General features: G+C 46.0%; 2 protein-coding genes and 1 long non-coding RNA gene across 11 annotated transcripts in view; 2 read left to right on the plus strand and 1 right to left on the minus strand.

The window, feature by feature from the left end:
• LOC139182245 (uncharacterized) overlaps positions 1–10,587 on the minus strand; it is a 37,303-nt gene extending 26,716 nt beyond the window's left edge. For both annotated transcript variants that reach the window (XR_011565892.1, XR_011565893.1), the window contains exons 1-2: positions 10,073–10,587; positions 7,028–7,205 (exon numbers count right to left, since the gene is read on the minus strand). This is a non-coding gene — a long non-coding RNA (uncharacterized lncRNA). The remainder of the gene's footprint in view (positions 1–7,027; positions 7,206–10,072) is intronic.
• Positions 1–14,846, plus strand: part of BEND5 (BEN domain containing 5) — a 49,974-nt gene extending 35,128 nt beyond the window's left edge. For all 4 annotated transcript variants that reach the window (XM_019957507.2, XM_070786572.1, XM_070786573.1 and 1 more), the window contains 2 exons: positions 4,230–4,443; positions 14,301–14,846. In XM_019957507.2, coding sequence (XP_019813066.2) covers positions 4,230–4,443; positions 14,301–14,458 — 372 coding nt within the window. In that variant the 3' untranslated portion in view covers positions 14,459–14,846. The remainder of the gene's footprint in view (positions 1–4,229; positions 4,444–14,300) is intronic.
• The window catches only part of AGBL4 (AGBL carboxypeptidase 4), a 1,471,661-nt gene that overhangs the window by 1,241,519 nt on the left and 203,364 nt on the right, over positions 1–26,778 (plus strand). The window lies entirely within an intron of this gene.

The following is a 26,778-nucleotide window of genomic DNA, read 5'->3' on the forward strand; positions in this document are numbered from 1 at the left end:
TAAACTGTGTATCTAACTCTGGTGAACCTTCAGCAGTTAGAGATGAAGAAAAGACTTTTCTGTCTCCGTTGATTTCTTTTCAGGCACAATCACATAGTGAAATGACTACAGACTTTTTCTTAAAGTAGCTTCTAAGAGAAATCTCTTTCTCTCCTGCTTTAAAGACTGGTGGACAGTTTCTGGGCATTATGAGGGTCTCTTTCGAAAGGATCACTTTCCTGCCAGGAAATTGTGTCTCTCAAATGTCATTTGATTTTTTCATACTCAAGCTGCACAACCTGTCTTGAAAGTGCCAAGTTTGTTTTATCATTGATTATGGCCAATATGTTGCTATAAAACTAACTGGCTTTTGTTTCCACCAATTCATAGTCAAAGGAATTGATGAAGGGAGGGGAAGGAAGCAGACACCCTGGAAACGCACAGCAGCTTGCTTGGAACAGCAATCCCCCGCATCCCAGAAGCAGTCATTATTATTCTTGGCTCTGCTGTCGTTTCAGACCCTTCCTTCTTTCTGCCTCGATCTCTGTGATGCGCAGAGCATGGGAATGAGATCCGTTTCCTAGTAGGAAACTAGTTTTGTCCTCTGAAACATTTCACAAAGGCATTCTTTGATCAAGTCCCATCCTACCAGATGCCATGTTTTTAATAACCTCCCTTGAAAGCGTTAAGGCTAACATTTCGGACCAATAGTGAACTGTGGTTTATGTGAGTAAGGGTTTGCCATAAAAGTTACTTTCCGATTTGGCTCAAGTGCATCTCTTTTCTTTGTCTTAAGATATTTGGCAAAACTAATACAATATTGTAAAGTTTAAAAATAAAATAAAATTTAAAAAAAAAACTCATTGAATCGTAAAGCTTCAAAGACCATCAAAGTTTAAGTAGTGTAATTTATACACGGGGTGGATGGGGAAATGCATCCAGAAGGGGGGCTCGTCTACAGCTGTACACCAGAGCAGAGGCAGGCAAGGACTAGAAGCCAGGTCACCTGGCTCTGAGGCTGGTGCTCTTGCCAGTCTGTTCTGCTGCATCCTTGAAAGCGGGGCATTGCTCCAGGTGCCCCTGAGCTCTGTTGACCTCAGGAACCCTTGTCCCAAATGCCCAGCCTGTCCCTGTGACCCGTCTCACCCAGGGCTGTTTCCTTTTGTGCTGTAGCTGTAGCTGGCCTTGTACTCGAGTGCATTCAGAAAGTATTTTCTTCTTCAAGGAACAGCAGCTCATCTGAACTGAAAGCCAGTGCCATTAAGACATATTAAATATGTGCATCAGTTTCTTACAGCTTTGTGTTCAGACTAGTCTGGGCCACCTTGTAGGGGACGAAAGAGGCAAAGCCTGGACCTCTCCCCGTGGAGATGGACTGCGAAGGTAGTGAGGGCTCTTAGTAAGTTAGAAATTCAGAGTGGATAGAACTTAGCCCAAGAGTAGTGAAGGAGGTTTTGTTTCATTGGGGGCTGGGGTTTAAAAGCTTATCAGGCTAAGGAGATGTAAGGGAAGGCTCACATCCCTGGGTGGGGGAGAGGCATGAACAGAGACATAGATGGGGGAAAGAAGGCAGCAGAAGTAACAGTTTCAGGTGTGCGCTACCCTCCTGATACTGTCGGCATGTTATCTCATTTATCTTCAGAATAGCTCTTTATTCAGGTGGTGATCTGCCTCAAGTACAGCTGAGGAAAGAAAGGCTCAGAGAGGTAGAGTGACTAGCCCAAGATATACAGCTGGTGGGTAGAAGGGCTCGGATTCACACAGAGAGGAAACTCTAGAGCCTGTCCTTTTTCTGTCACCAGACACTGGACGTAGGAGGAAATGAGTGAGTTTAGGGACATCGTTGAGTGGTAGACATGCTATGCTTAATAGGTTGAATGGAAACAGGATTCTAGAGGACCTTTAAAACCAACTGAGGACGTTGCATTTGATGTGACAGAAAACGGGGCCGTTCAAGATTCCAGAAGGTTAACATAAAAACACAGTTGAAAGACTGCGGAAGTCATCTAGTCAAAGAAGGAAAGCTGTGTTTTAGGGAATTGATCTGGCAGTGTTTACAGCGTGGGTTGGTCAGGGCAGGGACTGGGGACAGGAAGGCCAGCCAGTGGCTTTTCTCCAGGTTTCCCTGACTGCAGTGTGACCCACAGTGGGTGCTGGCCAGCAAAGTGGCCAGGCAGGTGCAGAGGGAGGCCCAGGAGGAAAGCCAGATGAACATAAATCTGCTGTGTTTCCACCACGTCAGCACCACCATGACACTGGCAGCAGCAGGAGGCCACGAGAGTGTGGGCTGCAGGGTCACACAGGTTTAGAGTTGAACCTTGATTCCAAAATTTCCTAATAGTATGTCTTAGGAAAATTAATTAGTCCTTCTGAATCTCTGTCCCTGTCTGTAAATATTTCTACTTATTTCCATCCCTTAAGGTCATTATGTTTATAACTAAGAGTGGAATACCTAGTTCATAATGGGTACTCAAAGAAATATTAGTGTCCCCTTTCTCTTGTAGAAGAACATTGACCAAGATGACTACCACCTCTCTTTAAAGAACAACAAATTGAAAGGTTGTAGGAAAACAAGGCTTGAGCAGAAAAGAGCAAAGACCTTTGGAAAATGGAAGTTGCTCTCCATCTCCAAGGGTTTCTCTTTCAGTGTTTAATCTAATTCACATCCCTTGTTTTCTCCTATCTCAGGGCGCTTGCATGGGTAGCCACAGAGTCATCCAGGGAGGTGACTTGGGATCCCACAGGGAGCAGGAGGGAGCTAGTCGCCAGCAGGCCTGATCTGGAATACAGAATGCCCACCTGCAGTTCAGGCTGCAGAGAGAAGGCCAGACTCGACCTTGGGTGGATGTTGCCCAGTGGCCCCAGGCCACCACATCCCACTCAAGGGCTGCTTATCTTCCTAAGCTGTGTGAGCAGAGTTGCAGCACGAGGTTTGCAGCACAGGGAGGCCACGTGGATCTGGTTATCTGATATGGTGCCTGCAGAGGTCTGAATGATCATTTGAGCAAAAGGAAGTGAAGTGGATGTGGCAATGTTAGATTGTTTACCTACTGACATTCGTGGGTGGGCTGTGTTGCTCTGTTTTTTCTTGTTCATGGTCTGAAAATGCCAGTAATTGGTGAAGGAAGAAGCGTTGCTGGTTGACCTGTCTGCCCATCTGTGCATGCTCACTGTGCTTTCCAAGTCGATCTTCAGTAGAGAGCTCTTCAGATATCTCTGAACCCTGAGTCCTGCCAGTCTGCCGTCAGTCGGGGTGTCTCTCAGACCAGGACTCTCCCAGGATATCTCCTGACCATGCAAGGTCCACGACTGACAGTCTCTGAAGACAAGGACCTTGGCAGGGACTTTCCAGTCCCCTCAGAAAATTTAACTCATCAGTGGCTGCCTCTCCCACTGTCCCCACAGAGGCCACGTCCACCCTCCGTGGACTCGGTAGAAACACAGCATGAATGGCAAGGTCAAAGTCAGAACTTCATTTTTAAATGATTAACATCAGCAAATGGTTTTTAAGTTGTTAAAAGAGCCAGAAAGGAAAAGGAAATTTCAAAGCTCCTTGCTAGATTATTCTGGGACATTTGCGTTTATGGACTCTACTCTGAAACTTTGAGCGCTTCCCTTATAAGGAGCAGAAGGTTGTGTTTTGTTCTGTGTGCCGTCAGAATCAGACCAGGGACACAGTGGTTGTGTTTAATTTGTTAAAATCATAGGTTTTCTGAGCCAGAAAGAACTTAGCTGAAATCTAACTCTCCCTGCTCAGCTCCCCGAAACTGAAGCCAGAGACAGAAAGAACATGCATACACACTCCGCTAGTGGCAGGACCTGGGCAGTTTCCCTCCCCACTCCAGCGGCTATGGCTGCCACACCCCGCTGTACCCTGGAGTCACCTAGAGAGCCCCACCCGGACAACATAAATGCACTCTGCAACTTCATAGTTGAGTGACTTTTCAAAAGTGGCTGCACCTCTCCCAACCTGGCTTTTCTACCTGAAATGAAAATAGAGTCCCAGCACCTTCCTTCCAGGGTTGCTGTGAAGATCTGAGAGAGTAAATATAAAGCACTAGCATAAGGCCTGGCGCATTACGGGTGTTCAGTAAATGCGTATTTTTATTTCCCTGAAAGAAAGGTAGTTAGTATTTATGGAGCAGATCTCTTGTAGTTGTGCAGCACTGTCTTTTAAAGGACAGGAAAAGCTTCCCGCTGCCATCCTGTCCGACTAAACAGGTGCTCGCTTGCGTTCTTATCCCTTTCAGGTCCATCTGGGAAGCGGGATTTGGGTTGATGAGGAGAAATGGCACCAGCTGCAAGTCACCCAAGGAGATTCCAAGTACACGAAGAACTTGGCAGTCATGATTTGGGGAACAGATGTTCTGAAGAACAGAAGCGTCACAGGAGTTGCCACAAAAAAAAAGAAAGATGCAGTCCCTAAGCCACCCCTCTCGCCTCACAAACTAAGCATCGTCAGAGGTGAGTCCTGCACTGGAGATGCAGTGACTGAGATCCTGCCCTCAACCCTGGCAGGAATGCACGGGGCACGTTTCAGTTCAACACACCTGCTGAAGCCTCCCCGTGCCGGGCCCTGGCCTGGGCACAGGAACACAGGAGCAGATACGGACCTGGTCCTGGGCAAGCTCACATTAACAAGGCAGATGAGCTGTAGACACACGTGCGGTTCAAGGAGCTCACATGCGAGAGGCACAGAAGGGGGTTCTCAGGAGGGCAGGAGACCCCTAGCTGGAAAATCAGGGAGGGTCCCTGCGAAGTGGGTCACTGAAGCGGGCCTTGAAGGGTCCACCAGACCTGGGGACGCAGATGTTTAAAGAGAGGTACTTGGGACAGAGGTGGGGGATTGGGAAAGGAGGCTGCTGTGTAGAGCAAGTGAAGGTCAAGGCTCGGACACCAGCTCCTGGGGGTCCTAGCCTCGTGCCTGGAGCACTTAGTGAGATGAAGACCAACCAACGATTGCTAGACTGAGCTTCTTTTCTGGGGTTTGGGAGGGTTTGGAGAGACTCCCTGTCTCTTTGCCTGTTTCCCCAAAGGTAGGGCTCTAACCTGGACTCGCATTTTCCTTCCCTCCTGCCTTCCTTTCTCCTCTTTCTTTCCTCTTCCTTCTTTCTCTCTTCTATCTCTCCCACCTATTCTCCATCTGTTTACTAAGCTCTTATTCTTTACCAGACTCTACTGTGTATGGAGGACTTAGAAAGGGCTAAGACACAGTCTCCATCTGCAAGGAGCTCAGAGTCTCATGCCGAAGGTGAACACAGAAAAGCTAGTTACGGTACAGGTAATGCAAATTACAGAGACAGGAAAGTACACGGGAGCAGAGAGAATATAATAATCGTTAATTATTCTGAGCACTTAGGATATTTCAGGTGAAGGCAATGGCATCCCACTCCAGTACTCTTGCCTGGAAAATCCCATGGATGGAGGAGCCTGGTAGGCTTCAGTCCATGGGGTCGCTAAGAGTCAGATACGACTGAGCGATTTCACTTTCACTTTTCACTTTCATGCATTGGAGAAGGAAATGGCAACCCACTCCAGTGTTCTTGCCTGGAGAATCCCAGGGACAGGCGGAGCCTGGTGGGCTGCCGTCTATGGGGTCGCACAGAGTCGGACACGACTAAAGCTACTTAGCAGCAGCAGCAGCAGGATATTTCAGGTCCATATTAACTCATTTAATCTTCATAACACATAACTCTCCCTTCTGTTGACTGCTAATATTATCCCTGTTTTTGATGTGGAAACTGGACACATAGATGTTAAGTGACTTACCCAGATCACACAGTTTTAGGACTAGAGCCAGGAGTCCTAGCCAGGAGGGCTGACTTCAGAAGCTGTGCTCCTACCCACTAGTCTCTAAGTGTCCAGCTGCCAGGTTTTGATGAAGAAAGTAAGACTCAACCAGTCAGTGTGTGCATTTAGAACAGGCCTTGTACCAGATTGTGGAGCAGGCACAAATATGTCCACAAACAAATCAGATAATTTCAGGTATTGATGAAAGGCTGTGATGTATATCTGAGTGAGACAGTAGCTGTGTTAGCTGGGGTGGGTGGAGAAGACCTGTTCAAAGAGGTGGTTTCGAGCTGGGAACTGGATGTGGAAGAGGCAGTCCTATGTGATTCTGAGGGGGCGTGAAAGAGGCAGAATAAATAACAGGTTCAAAGGCCAACATGCTCAAGGGGTGAAGAAGCCCCAGCCAGCTGCAGAGTCATGAGTGCAGGGAGACTGAGGCCAGGGTGGTGGGCAAGGGACGGTCTTGGGCCATGAAGGCCACGATGAGTAGCTTGACTTACTCTTCTTGCAGGAGAAAGATGATGTGGAGTCTTCAGTGGGAGGGACTGAATGGGAGCCAGTCGAGAGGCTGATGCAGCGGTGCCATAGACTGAGGTCAGAGCAGTGGAGACAGAGAAAAATGGCCAATTGTAGGATATATTTTGGAGGTCCAGATCTCAAGACACAGAGAGATTAGGTGACCAACTGGAAGTCATGGCTATGAAGTTTCAGAGCCTGGATTGAAACCCACCTGGCTGACTCTGATCTGGGGTTTGTTCTGAAGCTCAGCTGCCTCCCTGGATGGCTGATTCATGGTTAATTGATTTAGGCAGACACTTATTTTTAGACAAGCAGAGGTAACCTGTAGTCTGCCCACTGTCTGAAATGATGGAGCCTAATTTAGGAGGTCATCCTGAGAAAGAGTCCTTCCTGGGGACACAGCCCTGCCTCCCCAAGGGGTGGCCGACCTCTGATTCTGTTACACTTGTTGGAATGTGACTCAGCAGGTCCCTGGTGCCTCCCAGTGACCAACTGTCGCTGTCACGCCATGGTATAAAGTCATCTGCCACGTGTCTGCCTCAGACGTTAGTGTGACCGTGTCAAACTCACCTCCCCATCATCCGTGCCTCATACAGGGCCTGACACACTGCAAGCTCAGTCAGGGAGGGCTGAAAAAACGCCACACTGAGACCTGCAAGCTGTCCCCTGATCGACTCTTCACACGGTTTCTTGTGAACCACTTTCCCCCCAAGTCCGGTGCCCTCAGCTGAAAACTTACCTCTCAGATGGTTAAGAGGGCTGCTTGGGTGATAGTTTGGTCATCGTTACTCCTGAGTTGTGAAAACAAGTTTCCCTTCCTTGCTGAGCTGCACTGTAGGGCTGGCATGACTTCATGACGGTCATATCATTGAAGTTCACGATCGTTCAGTGCTTGTCAACTTTCAGGCCCCTCCCGCCTGCTCCCAGTGAGAGGCAATGGAAAGCGGAAATTGGAAAGGAATGTCAATAAGCTTGAGGTTGAGCCCCAGCCCTGCCTTGCCCTAACTCTGAGCTGTCCCCAGTTCTGTTTACTCTTGTTTCCGAAAGCCCCGTGCAGCACTCACATGAGGTAGGCGCTTGATGTATTCACCTGTAAGGGCGGATCGTAGCCCTTGCCCCGGCAGCCCAGTGGACCCAGAGACGTTTTGTATGTGCTTTGGACCCCATTCACATGATGTTCTTTGTATCTGGTTTGGTCCCCATTACTAAGGGACAATCTAGAAGAAAACACCTTAGCCGTATGGCTTGAGGCCATTACAGACTTACTGTCTTCAGCCCCACAGGCCACGCCCTCCAAGTTTCCCTCACTCATCCACTCCTCAATTTTCCAAACCCTCTTTAAAGCTTCTCTACTTTTCCCGTGCAAGTCCACATCTCTTTTTTCAAAAGATGGCCTTGTCTCCTCCTTCACAGAGAAAAGAAAAATAAATCCCACAGCTTCGATCCACCATATCTACAAACTTACTGGACCGCCCCCCACCCCCCCACCCCCGCCCAGTTTTATGCCTCGTGTCCAAAAGAAGAGTTTCCTTGTCTTATTTGGGACTGGTCATTCTCTCTTTCTAAATTTCAGCCCACCTACCTTCCTGAGTACGTTATTCCTTCCACTCAGTTGGTTCCTTCCCAGCTTAAATATGCTTTGATCACTCATTTCTTATGGAAGCAAGCAAAACACTCCCAAGGGGCCACCTACATCACCCAGCTGCTGCCATGTCTTCCTTTTCACATCCAGGTTTCCTGAAAGAGTTGTCGACACTCACTGCCCATGTGCACTAGCAATGCCCCTGCCGTCTCGTCTGGCTTCCGCTCCAGCCCTCTGCTTAATCTGTCCTTGCCAAGCTTTCCTCCGGCTCCTCTTCACTCCAGGCAGGCAGGACTCCACCTCCTCCCCAGCCTGTGTGACCGCTCTTCCTTTACTGAGAAACCCATCCTGCCCCCTCAAGTCTCCTCCTGCCTGTGGCTTCTCGTCCCCATTGTGGGCTCCTCTCCCCCTGCCCTCTCCTCCGTCTCCAGCCTCCTCCCTCTCCCTCTACAAAGCTGCCCTCTGCTGCTCTCACTCCCCTTGGTTCCCATTGCCCCTGGCGTGCACACGGTCCAGAGTTGAAATCCACACTCATCATCTTGGCTGCTGCCTGATGATCCGCCTCTGGTGACCCCTCCGGCCTCGTCTCACACCACACCTCCCAGTTCCCACTGCTCTCTAACCGCTGAGGCCCTCTCCCAGTTCATTCCTGTCCCCACTTCCTCTGATCTGCACACTCTGCCTCCATGTCATTCAGAGAGGCCTTGACTTCCGAGTCCACGTCCTTGACTTCCAACTGTCCAAGCTGATGAAGTAGCCTTGCCATCACTCTTTTAACACATCACCCTCCCTAAAGTCTGCAGTGCATTTCTTATTTATTTATTTGCTTGATGACTGTCTTTCTTCCCCACCCCCATGAGAATATGAGCTTTATGAGATTCTTGCTCAGGGCCAGTATGTTGTAAGTGCTTAATAATATTTGTTGAATCAGTGACTGATGGCAAATATATATTTGACCTCAGTTTACACTTTGAGGTTCCTGATCCATGCATTTGGGTGCCACTGGTCACCTCCTCCCAGATGTCCACATGACACCTGCACATCTACACCCCTCACTGCTCGCCTCTTCCTTCACCCCAGAGCCTCTGCCCTGTGTGTTCACAGTCATGATGAAGGACACAACACCACCTGCCAGGAACCCAGGGATGCCTCATTCCGCAGTCCTTGTTCAGCTCACTCCCCATCAGTTCTGCCCCTAAATACCTTTTAAACCATCTACTTCTCTCCATACCCATTGCCGCTTTCTTTTCTCCCCTGCCTTACCCGAGCTGCTTTATATTTAATCAGAGTGATCATTCTAAAACCAAGTATGATCCTGTTACCACCACCCTGACACCTGGTGCCCATTATTAAAGGGTAAACTTCTTATATATGCTCAGTCTTTGAGACTCCATGGACTGTAGCCCACCAGGCTCTTCTGTCCATGGAATTTTCTAGGCAACAATACTGGAGCAAGTTGCCATTTCCTACTCAGGGCATCTTCCCAATCCAGGAACTCTTGCTTGGAGAATCCCATGGATGGAGGAGGCTGGTGGGCTGTAGTCCATGGGGTCGCGAAGAGTCCGACACGACTGAGCGACTTCACTTTCACTTTTCACTTTCATGCATTGGAGAAAGAAATGGCAACCCACTCCAGTGTTCTTGCCTGGAGAATCCCAGGGATGGGGGAGCCTGGTGGGCTGCTGTCTATGGGGTCGCACAGAGTCGGACATGACTGAAGCAACTTAGCAGCAGCGGCAGAGTCACCTAGGAAGCTTTTTAACGTGTCATAAAAGCACCTTCATAATCTGGCCCCTGGCCTGGAGCTCCAGCTTATTTTTTTTAGCATATTCCCTTGAACTGTTAAGGTCTTACTATAATGAGCCTCTGTGTTCCAGCAAGCCTTGTCCTCTCTCACGTTAGGGAATTTGCAGATGCTATGTCTGGCACCAGAAGCATAGGTCAGACTGCCCACCTAACCCCTGTGCTGCTTTGCCCAGCCAGCTGTTACTCACTGCCCAAGGGTGCTTAGGAGAACCTTCCTGCAGGAAGCCTTCCCTGACCTCTCAGGGTAGGAGACACTTCTGTTGTGAGTCCTAGGGCACCCTGTGCCTGCCTCTGTCCTCTTCTGTCTGTATCTTTGCCTCCTAGGTACCTGGTCAAATAACCCTTTAGAGCCCATAATACTTGCCATACCAGGGAATAAGAGGGAAATTGACTTACCCAAGGCCATACATCTGGTTCGACCAGAGCTGAGCTGAAGTGCGCTTTCAGGCTTCCCTGGGTCTCCAGGGGTTTCTTGTCTTACTGAAGTACAATTCAGTTTGTTGGTTGTTGTTGTTGTTGTTTTAGCTACAGCCCAGCAGGCTTAAAGTCTGTCTCCCATCGCAGCATGCACGCACCGTTTTTAGCCTAATTATTTAAGGTTGCCTTTGACTGGTTCTTCCCATGCAGGCTGTCTTCTGGACTGAGATTGTTTGTTCTGTAAGACTTTACCGCATTTACGCACATTGGACATGTCAAAATGACAAAAGCCTTGGTGCTCACAGGGTTGGTGAGGATTTTTTCTTCTCTTTGGTTTGAAAGTCACTCTTCACCAGGTAGCCGGGGAATGGGGTGAACACGGACATCACTTTAGAAAGGTGAAAGCAGGAGGGCTGGGGGGTGTCTCGCTGTAATGACAGGCTCCAGAATGACAGTTAAACCCTTATTAAGGTCAAGTGACCTTTTGCAGACTGTCTGAGTTTTCAAATGAGCCACAGCATTGAGTTCTGGTTAATTTTTATAACTTTTTTAATAGGACACATTAACGCTGTTATACACTTTGTTAATTAAGCAATAATCTCAAATGCTCCCTCGCAGAGGGAGACATTCCCGGCAACTGCAGGTGATTAATATCTGGAGCCTAATGAAAGCCTTTTAATCAACCTCGGGGGCCATTCAGTGCTCTTACCCCTAGGAAACGAGAGTGATTGGTATTCTGTGGAGGCCGCTGAAAACCTTCCTCCATCTGCCTCTTCTCTGACTCATGCAGGGGCCTCTCGGGGCCAGCACACCCACTCCCCTGCCCCGTCCTCTCTCCTTTTCCTCTTCACCTACCCTGTTACCTTCCAGAGAACTAGAGCCCTGGAGCTGGAAGAATCTCCTTAGATGATCGGATTTGACCTGCTTTCAGACCGTGAGACTGAGACCCAGAGAGTTTCCCACTCAAGGTGGCCCAGCAACTAGGTTTAGAGCCAGATTCGAGCCCCTGAACTTAGAGACAGTCCTCTGCGCAGGACACACCCCTCATTTGGTTCAGGTTCCAGCAACATCACTGCAATTGTCTGCCTTACCCTGGCCCAGGGCTGGAGAGGGCACCCCCAGGGGGTTCTAGTCTGTAGGAGAGACAGTGTGGTCACAATTTTGTAGACTGCGGTCAGGGATTTGATAGGGAACAAGCCAGATGTGTCAGGGAGCACCAAGAATGCAGGCAGAGTGGGGTCTCTGGCTCAACCTGGGAGATTCCAAGATGAATGAATCTAGAAGAATGAGCAGGGTTTAGTCAGGTGAAGGATGAGGCCAAGGTAATTGGGGAGGAGATGAGCAAAGACTGATTTGTGGGCCAGCCTGGAGCGGGGCGGGAAATGGAGTCAGCAGAGGTAGGACTGGTGAGACAAGGCTACCTGCCTTCTCGTCTCAGTCCCCATGGAAGGGCCAGCACGAGACAAAGTGCAGGTTGGTCAGGAAGCAGTGAAGGTCAGCTGAAAGCTTCTAAACCCTTCTCCATAGGGAGGAGACGTGCTTCAGAGAAAGAAGGCCTGTAGCACACACACCCGCAGCCTGAGTGGCAGCAGGAGGCAGGCTGGCTGTGTCCCCAGGGAAGGGCTCAGTGCAGAGACCGTGGGGGATCATGCCCAAACTTACCTGCTCTCCAGGCTTCGGTCTTGTCTCACGTGGGTGGAGGAGTTAGCACAAGTTAGTCTCCGTGGTTTCTGCTGGTGTTGACACTCTGCACCACTGACTGGATTGCCTGCTGTGCACTGGCCTGGTAGACAAGACTTTGTGTGTGTGCATGCGTGTGTGCCCAGGCCTGTCTGACTCTTTGTAACCCCGTGGACTGTAGCCCACCAGGCTCCTCTGTCCATGGAATTTTCTAAGCAAGAATACTGGAGTGGGTTGCCATCTCCTCCTCCAGGGAGGACTTTGCTCATCCTGCATAGCAGTTCCTCGAGACTGGGTTGCCATTCCTGTTTTATAGACAAGGAGGATCAGGTACAACAAAGTTAAAAATCTTGCTCAGGACTACATACCCAGTGGTTCATTCCCACTCACAGCCGTAGTCCCCTTATGTGCAGAATTATCGTGTCCCCTCGGGTTTCCTTAGAAAAACATTCACGCCTCCTTTTATTCATTTAACAGGCATTTACTTCCTCTTGCCCCTGTGCCAAGCACTGTGCTAGGCCCTGGGAGCAAACAACGGCATATACATAAAATAACTATGACAACCCCATACAGGTATAGTGTTCCTTACAGTGTGACAGAATCTTGCAAATTGCAAAATGTTTGTATCACATCCTTCATGGCAGCCTTAAAAAAGATCACATGTGGTTTCTTATCCTTGTTGAGTAGGTGAGGAATCTAGGGCAATGATTTGCCTCAGGTCCCCGGGCTAGGAAGTAGGCCACCATCAGGTTCCAGTCAGGTCCCGTCTGGGGCTCACTCTCTGCCTCATCTCGGCAAATGGCCGAGTCAGTGCAAGTGGCCGTCCTCAGCCTCATTAGTTATCACCTCCCTGAGGTACCACTTCACACCCACCAGGTGGCCGAAACCTTAACGATCAGTTAAGATGTATGCATACTGAACTTTGAGGGCTTCCTGGTGGTTCAGTGGCAACCCACTCCAGTATTCTTGCCGGGAAAATTCTATGAACAGAGGAACCTAGTGGGCTACAGCCCATGGGGTGACATGGGCTGTATGTGTGTGTCTGTGCACACTCAGTCATGTCCGACTTTGTGACCCCATGGGCTGTAGTCCACCAGGCTCCTCTATTCATAGAATTTTCCCGGCAAGAATACTGAAGTGGGTTGCCATTTCCTAGTCCAGGGGGACTTCCCAGTCCAGGGATGGAACCCACGTCTCTTGCGTCAGCAGGTTGATTCTTTACCAGCTGAGCCGCTGAGCCACCAGGAAGCCTTCAGAATTCAGTATGCATACACTCTAACAGTGGGCAGGTCCAGCCAAGGCCCGTACTGGGCATTTCCTGTCCGTCTGCCCCAGGACACACAGCCTAAGTGCCTGTAATTGCAGAACACAGCAAACAATCCAAGTATTCACTGACAGTAAAGTGGGTCAGTCAGTGGTGGATTAGTCGGACAATAGAGCACTACTCATCAGTGAAAAGAAATGACCTGCAGCTGCACTCACACTTCAGCATGGTAGCTCTCAACACTGAGTGGAAAAAAAGAAAGTCAGATGGATATACAGAGTAGGGAGACACTTGTAAAACGTTCAAAACAGGGGAAGAGTAGATGATACGTTATTTAAAGATGTGTCAGTCACTCAGTCATGTCCGACTCTGTGACCCCATGGACTGCAGCACACCAGGCTTCCCTGTCCATCACCAACTCCCAGAGCTTACTCAAACTCATGTCCATCAAGTCGGTGATGCCGTCCAACCATCTCATCCTCTGTCGTCCCCTTCTCCTCCTGACTTCAATCTTTCCTAGCATCAGTGTCTTTTTCAATGAATCAGTTCTTCGCATCTGGTGGCCAAAGTATTGGAGTTTCAGCTTCAGCATCAGTCCTTCCAATGAATATTCAGGACTGATTTCCTTTAGGATGGACTTGTTTGATCTCCTTGCAGTTCAAGGGACTCTCAAGAGTCTTCTCCAACACTACAGTTCAAAAGCATCAATTCTTCTGTGTTCAGCTTTCTTTATAGTCCAACTCTCACATCCATACATGACTACTGGAGAAACCATAGCTTTGACTAGACAGACCTTTGTTGGCAAAGTAATGTCTCTGCTTTTTAATATGCTATCTAAGTTTGTCATAGCTTTTCTTCCAAGGAGCAAGTGTCTTTTAATTTCATGGCTGCAGTCACCATCTGCATAAAGATGTGTGCGTATGTGTTAACATGAAAAAGAAATTCAGGAGAGCAGTTACCTCTGGTGAGGACAAGGAGAGGGTAGGGTGGGGGAGGAGTGTCTGGGAGCTTCAGAGGGACCCCATTAACCAGGGGAGTGGGCACATAGGCATTGTATCTTTATTTTTAAAGTATAAATTTACAGTGTAGATCTCTTTTTCTCAGTACATTTTGTGTTGAAAATTTTAAAAGGCAGCTGTGCCAGTTATGTGAATTGGTACTTTGGAAGTATGTCAGGAGGCACATTTTCCTTTCTCTTCCGTAAAGATATGTACTTGAATGCACCATTAATCCTTGGCCTTCTTGTTTCTTTTCCCTGTCTAGAGTGTTTGTACGACAGAATAGCACAAGAAACTGTGGATGAAACTGAAATTGCACAGAGACTCTCCAAAGTCAACAAGTACATCTGTGAAAAAATCATGGATATCAATAAATCCTGTAAAAATGAAGAACGAAGGGAAGCAAAATACAATTTGCAATAAACTTTGGATTTTTCATAAAGCCTTCTCGTTTTCCTTGCTTGGCGTGTGATTTGCGGGCGATGGTGTTGTCCAGATCAGACCCCACCATGCATGGTGGTGTGCGGGCCAGGAGCCAGTAGGGTTCTGGGGTCAGCCGGCCTGTTCTGAACTTGGACTTCTCACTCCAAAGACCGCAGATGGATTTGCTGAGATTCAGGCAGCAACCTGGCACAAGAGTTGTTCCGGGGATGGTGAAAATCCTGTCCTTTTGGAAGGGGATGAAGTGACTCTGAGTTGCCTATCACTCGGCCAAGAATTTGAGCTGATATTTTTACCATTCAAGGACTTCTATCTTTGTTCCTCTATTTTGTTCTATAATAAAGCTTCATTAATTCTTTGCTGTAGACAATCTTTATCCTCATTTATTTAAGGAGGGATATTAAGTGTACAATGGACATGACCAGTGTCCTTTGAGGGGCAGAACATTCAGGCTGAAGGAAAGAAAATTCATAATGGATGTAACTTCTGTCTGCAGATCTGAAGGGCTGTCTTGAAGCAGATTACTTTCTCTTACCTCAGAGGACAGATCTAGGTCCAGTCACCTCTCCCTCAATGTGATCTGAGACTCAGCTCCCCTGATAATTTGAGTCAATCTGTAAAAGAGTGTGAGGGGATGGTAATTTAGATGTGGTTCAGGGTCACCTTCAGGAAGTTGGAGGCAACATCACCTGGTGTCACTTCATTTATCCTATCTTGTATCTCAAGTGATCTTTCAAGTTGCGTAATTTGTATCTCATTCAGTACCTGCATCTCTAAAGTGCCTGGTGCACAATCAAGCAAACCACATTTGATCTTCCTGTTGATTGACACTTCCTTTCTGTAATGCCTGTGCCTATGAAGTCAGCATCGGGCTTCCCTGGTGGCTCAGCCGGTAAAGAATCCACCTGCAATGTGGGAAACCTGGGTTCCATCCCTGGGTTGGGAGGATCCCCTGGAGAAGCGAACGGCTACCCACTTGACTATTTTGGCCTGGAGAGTTCCGTGGAATGTATATAATCCATGGGGTTGCAAAGAGTCGGGCACAGCTGAGCAACACACACACACATACACACACACATATATATACACATGCACACATATATATGTGTGTGTGTGTGTGCTGCTCAATAAATATTGGCAGTCATTTCTGGTTATTGACTTTTAGACATTGGTTGGAAAACTTTGGCGTCTGGTTTCTCTAATGCTTTATCTACTAAACCATTAGGTCATTGGTGGTCTGTAATCAAAGGCTCAGGGTCACTAGGGTGAATAGTGGATGTGGCTACCTTTATGAGAAGTTTTATTTTAGTACATAAAATAATTCTCTCTAACATGAAATATTATATGCTTGCTAATAGGTTGTATAAGTGTGAATTTCCTTTTATGGTGTTTTCCCAGCTCTCCACAGACTAGCAATGTGATCTTGAACCATGCACTTAACTTCTCAAAGTCCTTGCCAGTACAATGAGGAAAATAATGCATACCACACAGGCTCTGTGAATAATTAAATAATAATAACAACAATAACAGATACTTAATATGTGCCAGGACTTTTCTAAGTGTCTAGCATAAGTTAATTGATTAAGTAAGCAGAGTTTGTGACACTTAATAGAATTCAGTAAATTATTCTTATTAAGATGTATTCATTTAAATGGCGGGGGCAGCTTGGGCATTAGTAATGTGGAATGCATGAGAGGCTTGGGAAAAGCATACATCATATTTGAGCTTATCCCCTTTGCTCCCTAAGCATGACAAACACTGAAAGCCTCCATGCATTTCCCTACAAAGACCAATATGATATGATACCTGCTGAAAGGTACTTTTAGGTTGACAGTGTGGCAAGAGTCATGGAAATATATGTTTAAAATGCTATGACGTGGAAGTGCTTTAGGTAATGTACAGCTTATACATCAGAGACAGAGCAGGGTTGTGAGAGACTGTGGGGTCTGAGTTCACGTCGTGACTTTACCACTCTTCAGAAGGTCACTTGACCCTTCTGGAGCTCATTTCTTCTAAAGTGGAGGTAATGATTCCTAACTCAGCACTGTTGTGGAAAGTAATCTGGGTAATATCTGGAAAAGGAGCTGGCTAATATCTGGGAAATGAGTCTCAAAGAGCCATGCAGATGTTATTGATCCTTAGCTTGTAAGGCAGAATAAAATCAGACATGGATGTGACAAGAAAGGACTTAAGAGCTGTTTCTGATGGGGAATCTGGATGGGTGGGGCAGGTGTTTTTATACCCTAGTTAGACTGAGACTTTTTGAGCACCTATTGTACACCTGATGCACTGTGACTCTTATATGAAGGCAGGGCCACTGTTCTTATATTCATACAAAAGAGGAAATAGACTCAGAAAAGGTTAAATAACTTTTTGGCCAGGGTCTCAGACTTGTCAGTGGTGGAGCTGAGTCAGAATCCAGATCTAGGCAAAATCTGCCCTTTGATTGCCACTGAAAGCTGAGTGGAATATTATGGTCTGGGCTGAGAATCTAGCCATGTAATCTCAGAGCATGTTTAGGAGAGTCCCAACATTAGTAACCAATCAATGGAAATTGGTCTCATTAATTCAAGCCATTTGGAGAGATGGGAAATGACAGTACCATTCATGGGGATCTACAGTTTCATTACATTCAAATACATACACAAAACTCAAGTTCATTTCATGTAGCAGGGAATTTCCCAAACTTGCCCAATCTTAAGAATTTGCTGAGGTACTTAAAATACAGATTCCTGGGCTTTGGTTTAGAGAGCTGGATTCAGTAGATCTGGGATAGAGCTGGAAACATGTATTTTAACAGTACTGCCAATATCTGCCCCCGTGGCTCAATGGTAAACAATCCACCTGCCAATGCAGAAGATACGGGTTCTATCCCTGGGTTGGCAAGATTCCCTGGGTAGGAAATGGCAACCCACTCCAGTATTCTTGCCTGGGAAATCCCATGGACAGAGGAGCTTAGCTGGCTACAGTCCAGGGGGTCGCAAAGAGTTGGTTATGACTGAATATGCACACCACACACCAGGCCAGTTTTGAATAACACCAGTCTAGTAGGCTCATTAGAAGTCCTGCTTTAATAAAGGAGCAAGAATGTTTCCTAAGTAAAAAGACATGCGCCTTCTAAAGTGCCTGGCAATATTTGAAACTGAGAATAAATTTCCTCTTAAATAGCTGAGGATCTGCCCACAAGCTTTGTCCAAAGTTACACTTCCATGCTCACCAAATGCTGTGGACATGATGCAGAAGGTGACTTTCAGTGTAGGCGTCAATGATTTCCCATTGCTTTTACACTTAGATTGTTCCTTTTGCCTCCTGTGACAGGCCAGTGAGCGTGCAGGACAGAACAGTCAATCCTGAGTTGGCAGAGCCTGAATTGATGAGGTTTGGATCCTGTCTTCAGAAGTCCCAGCCATGAGTTCTCTGTTGCCAAACCAAACAGAAAGATGTGGCTTATTTTTACTTTCTAGATGAGGTAAATAACAGTATTAGTGACTGTTCTGTGCCCATGGGTTTCTTAGATGCATTTCTAAATTATGACTTTTTTTGGAAATTATGAAGAAATGAAAACCACTTTATAGAAATCTTTGGGAAAATAGGGGAAACATTCCAAATTGCACAGATGCAAGCATTGTGATGTATTTCTTCTAGTCCTTCGTTCAAGAGCATAAATGTGTATTTTACATACCTATGGTCATAGCGTATGATCAAGTTTATATCCTTCCCTTTCTGTTTAACATATTTCCCTGCTGCTCCATGAAATGTATAGGCATCAATTCGGACATCCACCCAGTGAATGGACATCAAGCTACAGTTGGGTCAGCCACCTGGTCGGCTGTGGGGCCAACCCACAGGGCTGCCAGTCCACGGAAGGCCTCTCTGCATACTTGGGTCCAGTGCAGTGATGGAATGAGCTTGAGTTTAGAAGTTCAGTGCATCTGAGATCAGGTCCCAACTCTAACACCTGGAACCTCACTTGAGGCGAGTTCCTGCAGCTTTCTGAACGCTGGCTTCATCTGTAAACTGGAGAAAGTAGTGCCTGGTTTGGGGGTTGTTAGGAGGACTGAGGATGTAATTAAGGTACCCTAACGAGAGTGGATGAATGGCCACCAGTGTTAATGTTGGTTTTCCTCTCCTCACACCCCTTCAGGCCTCACCTGTGTGTGTGCCTATCCTGTCTCTGACCTGCTCTGACCTTTTACATGGTGACCTTGGCTTTCAAACCTGCCTTTGGCCCTCCAGACATCCTGTGCTCATCCCACAGTGCTCAGTACTCATGGGCTTTTCCCTGTGCTGGGCAACTAGGCTCACAGTCCACCTTCCAGCTTTATTCACCCACCTCAGCCTCCACGCTACCACTAGCCAGCCCATTGCTCTTCCTTGAATTTTTAGGTTGTTTATAAATAAAATGTCTATGAAGATTTTTGTGTGCCTAGATTTCCCCTTTATATTTTCTGTCATTTTCTTGGGTTCATTTTACCTGGGTCAACAGGAGTAGCAAATTTATCATTCTTGATACATACAATGCATGTGACTATGTTTTAAATTATTTTTCCAACCTAACAGTGAAAATCAGTACCTCATTCTAATTCCTTTGGTTATTTCCGAGTCTGCACATCTCTCCAGAATTTGGTTTCTTGTTTATACAAACTGAAAGCTTAACTTGTAAGAATTTCCAGCAGAATTCATTTCATTTTCTGTATATAGTTTTCTCTGGATCAATGTGTTTGTTTACCTTGGACATATTGTTACTTTTATATCTGCAAATAGACATATCAACAGATCTTTTCATCACTTCTATTGAAGGGATGAATCAGTTTCTGCCAAGCAGCTTCATAGGCTCATGGAACCTAAGTGTCAAAAGTGAATGTTAAGGTCCTCCATCCAGATCTCCTGTTTACTGAAAGTAAATGCCCATTCCTCCAGGCATGCAGAATTCATCTTCCTACCAAAGAGTCCATCCAATTATTGCCATCACTAAGAAGTTTTTATGTTGAGCTAAAAATCTACTTGACTGAAACTTCTGAGGCCACTCAAATTCTCTCTTCTGAAATCACGCAGAATGCTCATAACCCTCTGCAGAGTTGAAGGGGGCAATCTTGTTTCTTCGTGGACTAATAAAGAGCTTGAATTCCATTCTGCCATTTCCCACCTAGGGAAGGTTGCACAGGAAATAGTGAGGACTCTGGGGATTTCTCTGGCAGTCCAGTGGTTAAGACTCTGTGCTGCCAATGCAGAAGATGTGGGTTCAATCCCTGGTCAGGGAACTAAAATCCCACATGCTGTGCAGTGTAGCCAAAAGATTTATTAAAAAAGAAGAAGAAAACCAGAATAAAATGCAGGCATGGTAATAATCACTGCCAAAATAAAAGTGATGCCCAGAAATCAAAGAATTAAAAAAAAAAAACAAACAGAGTGAACACTCTGGATTTGGATAGCCCTGTGTTCAGATCTTGACTGCCACTTATGAGTATATGACCTTGAAAAAGTTCTCAATCTCCTTTATCTTTAGTTTTCTCATCTTAAAAATGAGACTATTATACCTGTCTCAGTTCAGTCACTGAGTCATGTCTGACTCTTTCCAACCCATGGGCTGCAGCATGCCAGGCTTCCCTGTCCATCACCAACTCCCAGAGTTTACTCAAAATCATGTCCTTTGAGTCCATGACACCATCCAAACATCTCATCCTCCATCGACCCCTCTCCTCTTGCCTTCAATCTTTCCAATATCAGGGTCTTTTCCAATGTGTCAGTTCTTCACATCAGGTGGCCAAAGCATTGGAATTTTAGCTTCAGCATCAGTCCTTCCAAAAGAATATTCAGGACTGATTTCCTTTAGGATGGACTGGTTGGATCTCCTTGCAGCCCAAGGGACTCTCAAGAGTCTTCTCCAACAACACAGCTCAAAAGCATCAATTCTTCAGTGCTCAGCTTTCTTTAAAGTCCAACTCTCACGTCCACACATGACTACTGGAAAAACCATAGCTTTGACTAGACAGACCTTTGTTGGCAAAGTAATGTCTCTGCTTTTTAATATGCTGTCTAGATTGGTCATAGTTTTTCTTCTAAGGAGCAAGCGTCTTTTAATTTCATGGCTGTAGTCACCATCTGCAGTGATTTTGGAGCCCAAGAAAATAAAGTCTGTCACCGTTTCCATTGTTTCCCCATCTATTTGCCATGAAGTGAAGGGACCAGATGCCATGATCTTAGTTTTCTGAATGTTGAGCTTTAAGCCAAGTTTTTCACTCTCCTCTTTCACTTTCATCAAGAGGCTCTTTAGTTCTTCTTTGCTTTCTGCCATAAGGGTGGTATTATCTGCCTATCTGAGGTTATTGATATTTCTCCTGGCAATCTTGATTCCAGCTTGTGCTTCATCCAGCCCGACATTTCACATGATGTACTCTGCACATAAGTTAAACAAACAGGGTGACACTATACAGCCTTGACGTACTCCCTTCCTGATTTGGAACCAGTCTGTTGTTCCATGGCCAGTTTTGTTGCTTCCTGATCTGCATGCAGATTTCTCAAGAGGCAGGTCAGGTGGTCTGGCATTCCCATCTCTTGAAGAATTTTCCACAGTTTGTTGTGATTCACACAGTCAAAAGCCTTGGCATAGTCAATAAAGCAGAAGTAGATATTTTTTGGAACACTTTCTTTTTTGATGATCCAGTGGATATTGGCAATTTGATCTTTGGTTCCTCTGCCTTTTCTAAATCCAGCTTGAACATCTGGAAGTTCACAGTTCATGTACTGTTGAAGCCTGGCTTAGAGAATTTGGGGCGTTACTTTGCTAGCGTGTGAGATGAGTGCAGTTGTGCAGTGGTTTGAACATTCTTTGGCATTGCCTTTCTTTGGGACTGGAATGAAAACTGACCTTTTCAAGTCCTATGTCCACTGCTGAGTTTTCCATATCTGCTGGCATATTGAGTGCGGCACATTCACAACATCATCTTTTAGGATATGAAATAAATAGTTCAACTGGAATTCCATCACCTCCATTAGCTTTGTTCATAGTGATGCTTTCCAAGGCCCACTTGACTTCACATTCCAGGATGTCTGGCTCTAGATGAGTGATCCCACTATTGTGGTTATCTGGGTCATGAAGATCTTTCTTGTATAGTTCTGTGTATTCTTGCCACCTCTTCTTAATATCTTCTGCTTCTGTTAGGTCCATACCATTTCTGTCTTATTGTGCCCATCTTTGCATGAAATGTTCCCTTGGTATCTCTAATTTTCTTGAAGAGATCTCTAGTCTTTCCCATTCTATTGTTTTCCTCTATTACTTTGCACTGATCACTGAGGAAGGCCTTCTCATCTCTCCTTGCTATTCTTTGGAAATCTGCATTCAAATGAGTGTATCTTTCCTTTTCTCCTTTGCCTTTTGCTTCTCTTCTTTTCTCAGCTATTTGTAAGGCCTCCTCAGACAACCATTTTGCCTTTTTGCATTTCTTTTTTTGGGGGATGATCTTGATCTCTGCCTCCTGTACAGTGTCATAACCTCCATCCAAAGTTCTTCAGGCACTCTGTCTATCAGATCTAATCCCTTGAATCTACTTCTCATTTCCACTGCACAATCATACGGTATTTGATTTAGGTCATACCTGAATGGGGGTCTAGTGATTTTTCCTACTTTCTTCAATTTAAGTCTGAATTTGGCAATAAAAAGTTCATGATCTGAGCCACAGTCAGCTCCTGGTCTTGTTTTTGCTGACTGTATAGAGCTTCTCCATCTTTGGTTGCAAAGAATATAATCAATCTGAAATTGGTATTGACCATCTGGTGATGTCCATGTGTAGAGTTGGAAGAGGGTATTTGCTATGACCAGTGTGTTCTCTTGGGAAAACTCTGTTAGCTTTTGCCCTGCATCATTCTGTACTCTAAGACCAAATTTGCCTGTTACTCCAGGTATTTCTTGACTTCCTACTTTTGCATATGAGTCCCCTATAATGAAAAGGACATCTTTTGGGGTTTTAGTTCTAGAAGGTCTTGTAGGTCTTCATAAAACTGTTCAACTTTGGCTTCTTCAGCATTTCTGGTCAGAGCATATACTTGGATTACTGTGATATTGAATGATAATGAATGGTTTGCCTTGGAAACGAACAGAGATCATTCTGTCATTTTGAGATTGCATCCAAGTACTGCACTGTGGACTCTTTTTGTTGACTATGATGGCTACTCCATTTCTTCTAAGGGATTCCTGCCAACAGTAGTAGATATAATGGTCATCTGAGTTAAGTTCACCCATTCCAGTCCATTGTAGTTCACTGATTCCTAAAATGTTGAAGTTCACTCTTGCCATCTCCTGTTTGACCAGTTCCAATTTGCCTTGATTCATGGACCTGACATTCCAGATTCCTATGCAATATTGTTCTTTACAGCATTGGGCTTTACTTCCATCACCAGTCACATCCACAACTGTGTGTTGTTTTTGCTTTGGCTCCATCTCTTCATTCTTTCTGGAGTTATTTCTTCACTGATCTCCAGTAGCATTTTGGGCCCCTACCAACCTGGGGAGTTCATCTTTCAGTGTCCTATCTTTTTGCCTTTTCATACTGTTCATGGGGTTCTCAAGGCAAGAATACTGATGTGGTTTGCCATTCCCTTCTCCAGTGGGCCAATTTTTGTCAGAACTCTCCACCATGACCCGTCTGTCTTGGGTGGCCCTACACAGCATGGCCCATCGTTTCATTGAGTTAGACAAGGCTGTGGTCCATGACACCTGTCTCACAGGGTTGTATCTACATACTGTATAAGAAAATGTGAGTAACGCACCTAGGCACAGTATCTCTCAGTTCTCTAATCCTAAGAACTCGAACCATCCTGATTGCTGTCTTACAGATGTGCCACTAAACCTGAGGTTCAGGACTAGATGTTCTGGAAGGGGCGTGAGCAGTACTAACTAGGAGCCAGTTGTCATTTCTGGCTCCTGAATGGCGTGTCTCTGTTAGTGTGTCCTAACCTTGAATTTGATATGTGCGGTTGTTTCAGTAACAGTACTGGCCTGCCATGCCAAACCTACAGCCCTCACTCTCCCGGTTCTGGGCTGCAGTAAATGTGGTTCTTTTTGTTCCCTTTTTTTCTGCCCTTCGTCAGCTTAGCAGCTATGTACACCCTCCTCACCTCAATCATGTGTTCTTAAATATATTTCTGAAATGAAATACAGGATCTTGCATGCAACCCAGTTCCATTTCATCTTATTGGTTTTGGCCCAACATTCCAGCTGGTTGAGATCTTCTTTTCCATTTGTGTTTAAAATACAAAACAAAATTTAAGGAAAGCCAAAGCCAAAAAAGAAAATGCGGCCGTAATCCCTAAAACCTAGTCCAACTGCGCGTTCACTGCTAGGCACCCCTCCTGTCTGTCCAAGGAAGCACCTCTTTGCTCATGGCAGTCAGCCAGCCTCCCTGGATCCTGCCTTGTTCATTTAACATCATACGGCAGGCATTTCCCCCTCTGCCGCCTAGTGCATGTAGCTACCATTTTAATACCCTTCCAGGCACAGTTACCTCCTTATCTCTTCACTGTACATTTTGTTGTCTCTAGTTTCTTACTGGAGAAGGCAATGGCACCCCACTCCAGTACTCTTGCCTGGAAAATCCCATGGACAGAGGAGCCTGGTGGGCTGCAGTCCATGGGGTCGCTAAGAGTCGGATATGACTGAGTGACTTCACTTTCACTTTCATGCATTGTAGAAGGAAATGGCAACCCACTCCAGTGTTCTTGCCTGGAAAATCCCAGGGACAGGGGAGCCTGGTGGACTGCCATCTATGGGGTCGCACAGAGTCGGACATGACTGAAGCAACTTAGCAGGAGCAGCAGCAGTTTCTTACTATTAGAGACAATGCTGTCATGATCATTTATAGTTGTTTGTTTCTTAAATTTCTAGGAGTGAGCTAATTGGGTTAAAGGGCAAGAACATTTTCATAGTCTTTTCTATGGTGTTGTTATATCTATACTTGTTGTATTGCTCTCCAAAAGGTCAAGCCATGTCTCAAGCAAGGTGGACATTCATGTGCCAACTTCTCACAACTTCACCAATGTCTGGAATTTTTAAAGAAGTTTGGGAAATTCGCTTTCTATACAAAAATACTTTATCAACTTCTTCCTATGTGAATTGTCAATACATATGTTGTCATGTTTGAGATTCTTAAGGAATTTCATTTTATGCTTTATTCTTCCTCCTAATTTTATAGTGTATAAATATGATCTTTTGTATCTTTACCAAGTTATCAATAATAATGTTTAGGTCAGTGAAAAGAAAAGAACCATGTGGTCCTCCACCAAAGACCCCACTTTTCCTCACCAATTACCTTCTCTGAGCTGGATTATTCTCATAACTAGGGCTCTTCTACCTACATGTAATCAGGGAAGACCTCTAAGATGTAACAGTTGAGTTTATACCATAAGGATGAGAATGGCCATGAGGAAATTATTTGTCTGTCAGTCCATCTCTCGCCTCATTCATCTTAAACATGTTGAATATCTAGTCTTTGCCCAGCATCCAAGAGGCATTGCTGGTTGGGTCCAACCAGGAAGTCACATCTCAACTGTGGCTCCAAACCCTTTCCCAGAATGCACTCTTTTGGCCATATGTGATCTGGTACCCAAGGATCTGGTCATGTTTCCATTCCTTTAGCTAATGGGGAGAGAGATTCAATATTCTAACCTCATCAACATCTATATCCAGAAGTTCCTCCATGAGTAATTATGGAATCATCCAGTCATTTCACAAATATCTGAATATCTACTAAGTGTCAGTCACTAGTCTAAATGCCTGAGACATATCAGTGATGACAAATGCAGAAAAACTTAAACTCTAGTGGGAGTAGAATGAGAAGGGTAGGAAGATTAACAGTAAACTTAGTAAGTAAGAGAATGTAGAAGGTGATGAGTGCCGTGAAAAAAGGAAAAGGTAGACCAGGGGAGGCAGATCAAGTATGTGACGTGGAGAAGTGGTGTGCCTGGGGAAGCTTCATGGAGAAGCTGAGATCAGCACTGGGTAGGAAGCCCTGCCCAGGACCCCTGCCGTAGGATTGAAAGTGAAGTGAAAGTGTTAGTCGTTCAGTCGTGTCTGACTTTGTGACCCTAGGGACTGTAGCCCACCAGGCTCCTCTGTCCACAGAATTCTCCAGACAAGCTAATACTGGAGTGGGTAGCCATCCCCTTCTCCAGGGGATCTTTCCAACCCCAGGATTGAACCCAGGTCTCCTGCATTGCAGCAGATTCTTTACTGTCTGAGCCACCAGGGAAGCCTCTGCACAGGAATGGAGGTATCTAAGGAGTATGAGAAGTGTGGGACATTAAATCTGTCCTATCTACCTGAAGCCTCACTTTTATTTCAAGATGAGCATTCATTCGTGCCTGGGTCATTAACTATGGCAAACCTATCCTCCCCTGGCTTGAAGACTCAGTGCACATATTTCCACTAAGGACATTTTTCCACCACTCCTTAGACGGATTCCTTGCCTTCTATAGTTTTCCAGATCTCCTCCCTTCCTTATCTCCCAGTCCCAGCCTTTCCAGCATCTTCACACTCGGAACATTGCATTGTAATGTCTATCTAGTTGTCTCTTTCCCTGAGATTGTCAGCAAACTGAAGGCCGGACTGTGTAAATTCACCTCTATACCCTTTTGTGGAGCCCTTACTGTATGCTAGGTGCAGGAGATAGAGATATGGACAATATTTGTTTAATTAGTATTTATTGAGCACTTACTATGGTGCTCAATTTCTCACACAACCTTGTGAAGCAGATACTATGACCACCTGCTTTTCACAGATGAGGAAGCTAACTTACAGAGGTTGAGTAATTGACCCAAGATGGCACAGCTGTGACCAGGAGGAGCCAGGACTGGCAAGGAAGCTGGAGTGGCTCCAATGCCTGGTGTCTTCGGGACCATGATATGTGTTAACTTAGATCACTCGTGGACACAAGCTGTTTCTTCTGTGTGAACCTTCCCCAGCTGCCTCTGGTCCATGACCATCTCCTTCTTCTTCCTCCAGGAAGTTTTCAGAGCTCCCTCTCTGGCCTGGGTGGGGCCGCCTACCCTGCTCTGTGGCACCCTCTTATGCCCTCTGTTGGTCTTGTCAGCCTGTATCGTCATTGTGCGTCCGTCTTTCTTGCTGTGAGCCCCCCAAGTCAGGGCCACTGTGTTCATCTCTGAGTCCCAGGCCCGGCACAGAGTCCGGTGCTGATGAAATGGAGTGCTGCCTAGAATCCCGGCCCCTGATGACCAGAGCTGTGGGAAACCAGAGACCAAAGCCATTCTTTCTGCCTGAGGGTTTAAGAACTTGGGGGATGAAAAAAGTC

The sequence above is a fragment of the Bos indicus genome, chromosome 3 (assembly GCF_029378745.1).
Source record: "Bos indicus isolate NIAB-ARS_2022 breed Sahiwal x Tharparkar chromosome 3, NIAB-ARS_B.indTharparkar_mat_pri_1.0, whole genome shotgun sequence".
Lineage (NCBI taxonomy): Eukaryota > Metazoa > Chordata > Mammalia > Artiodactyla > Bovidae > Bos > Bos indicus.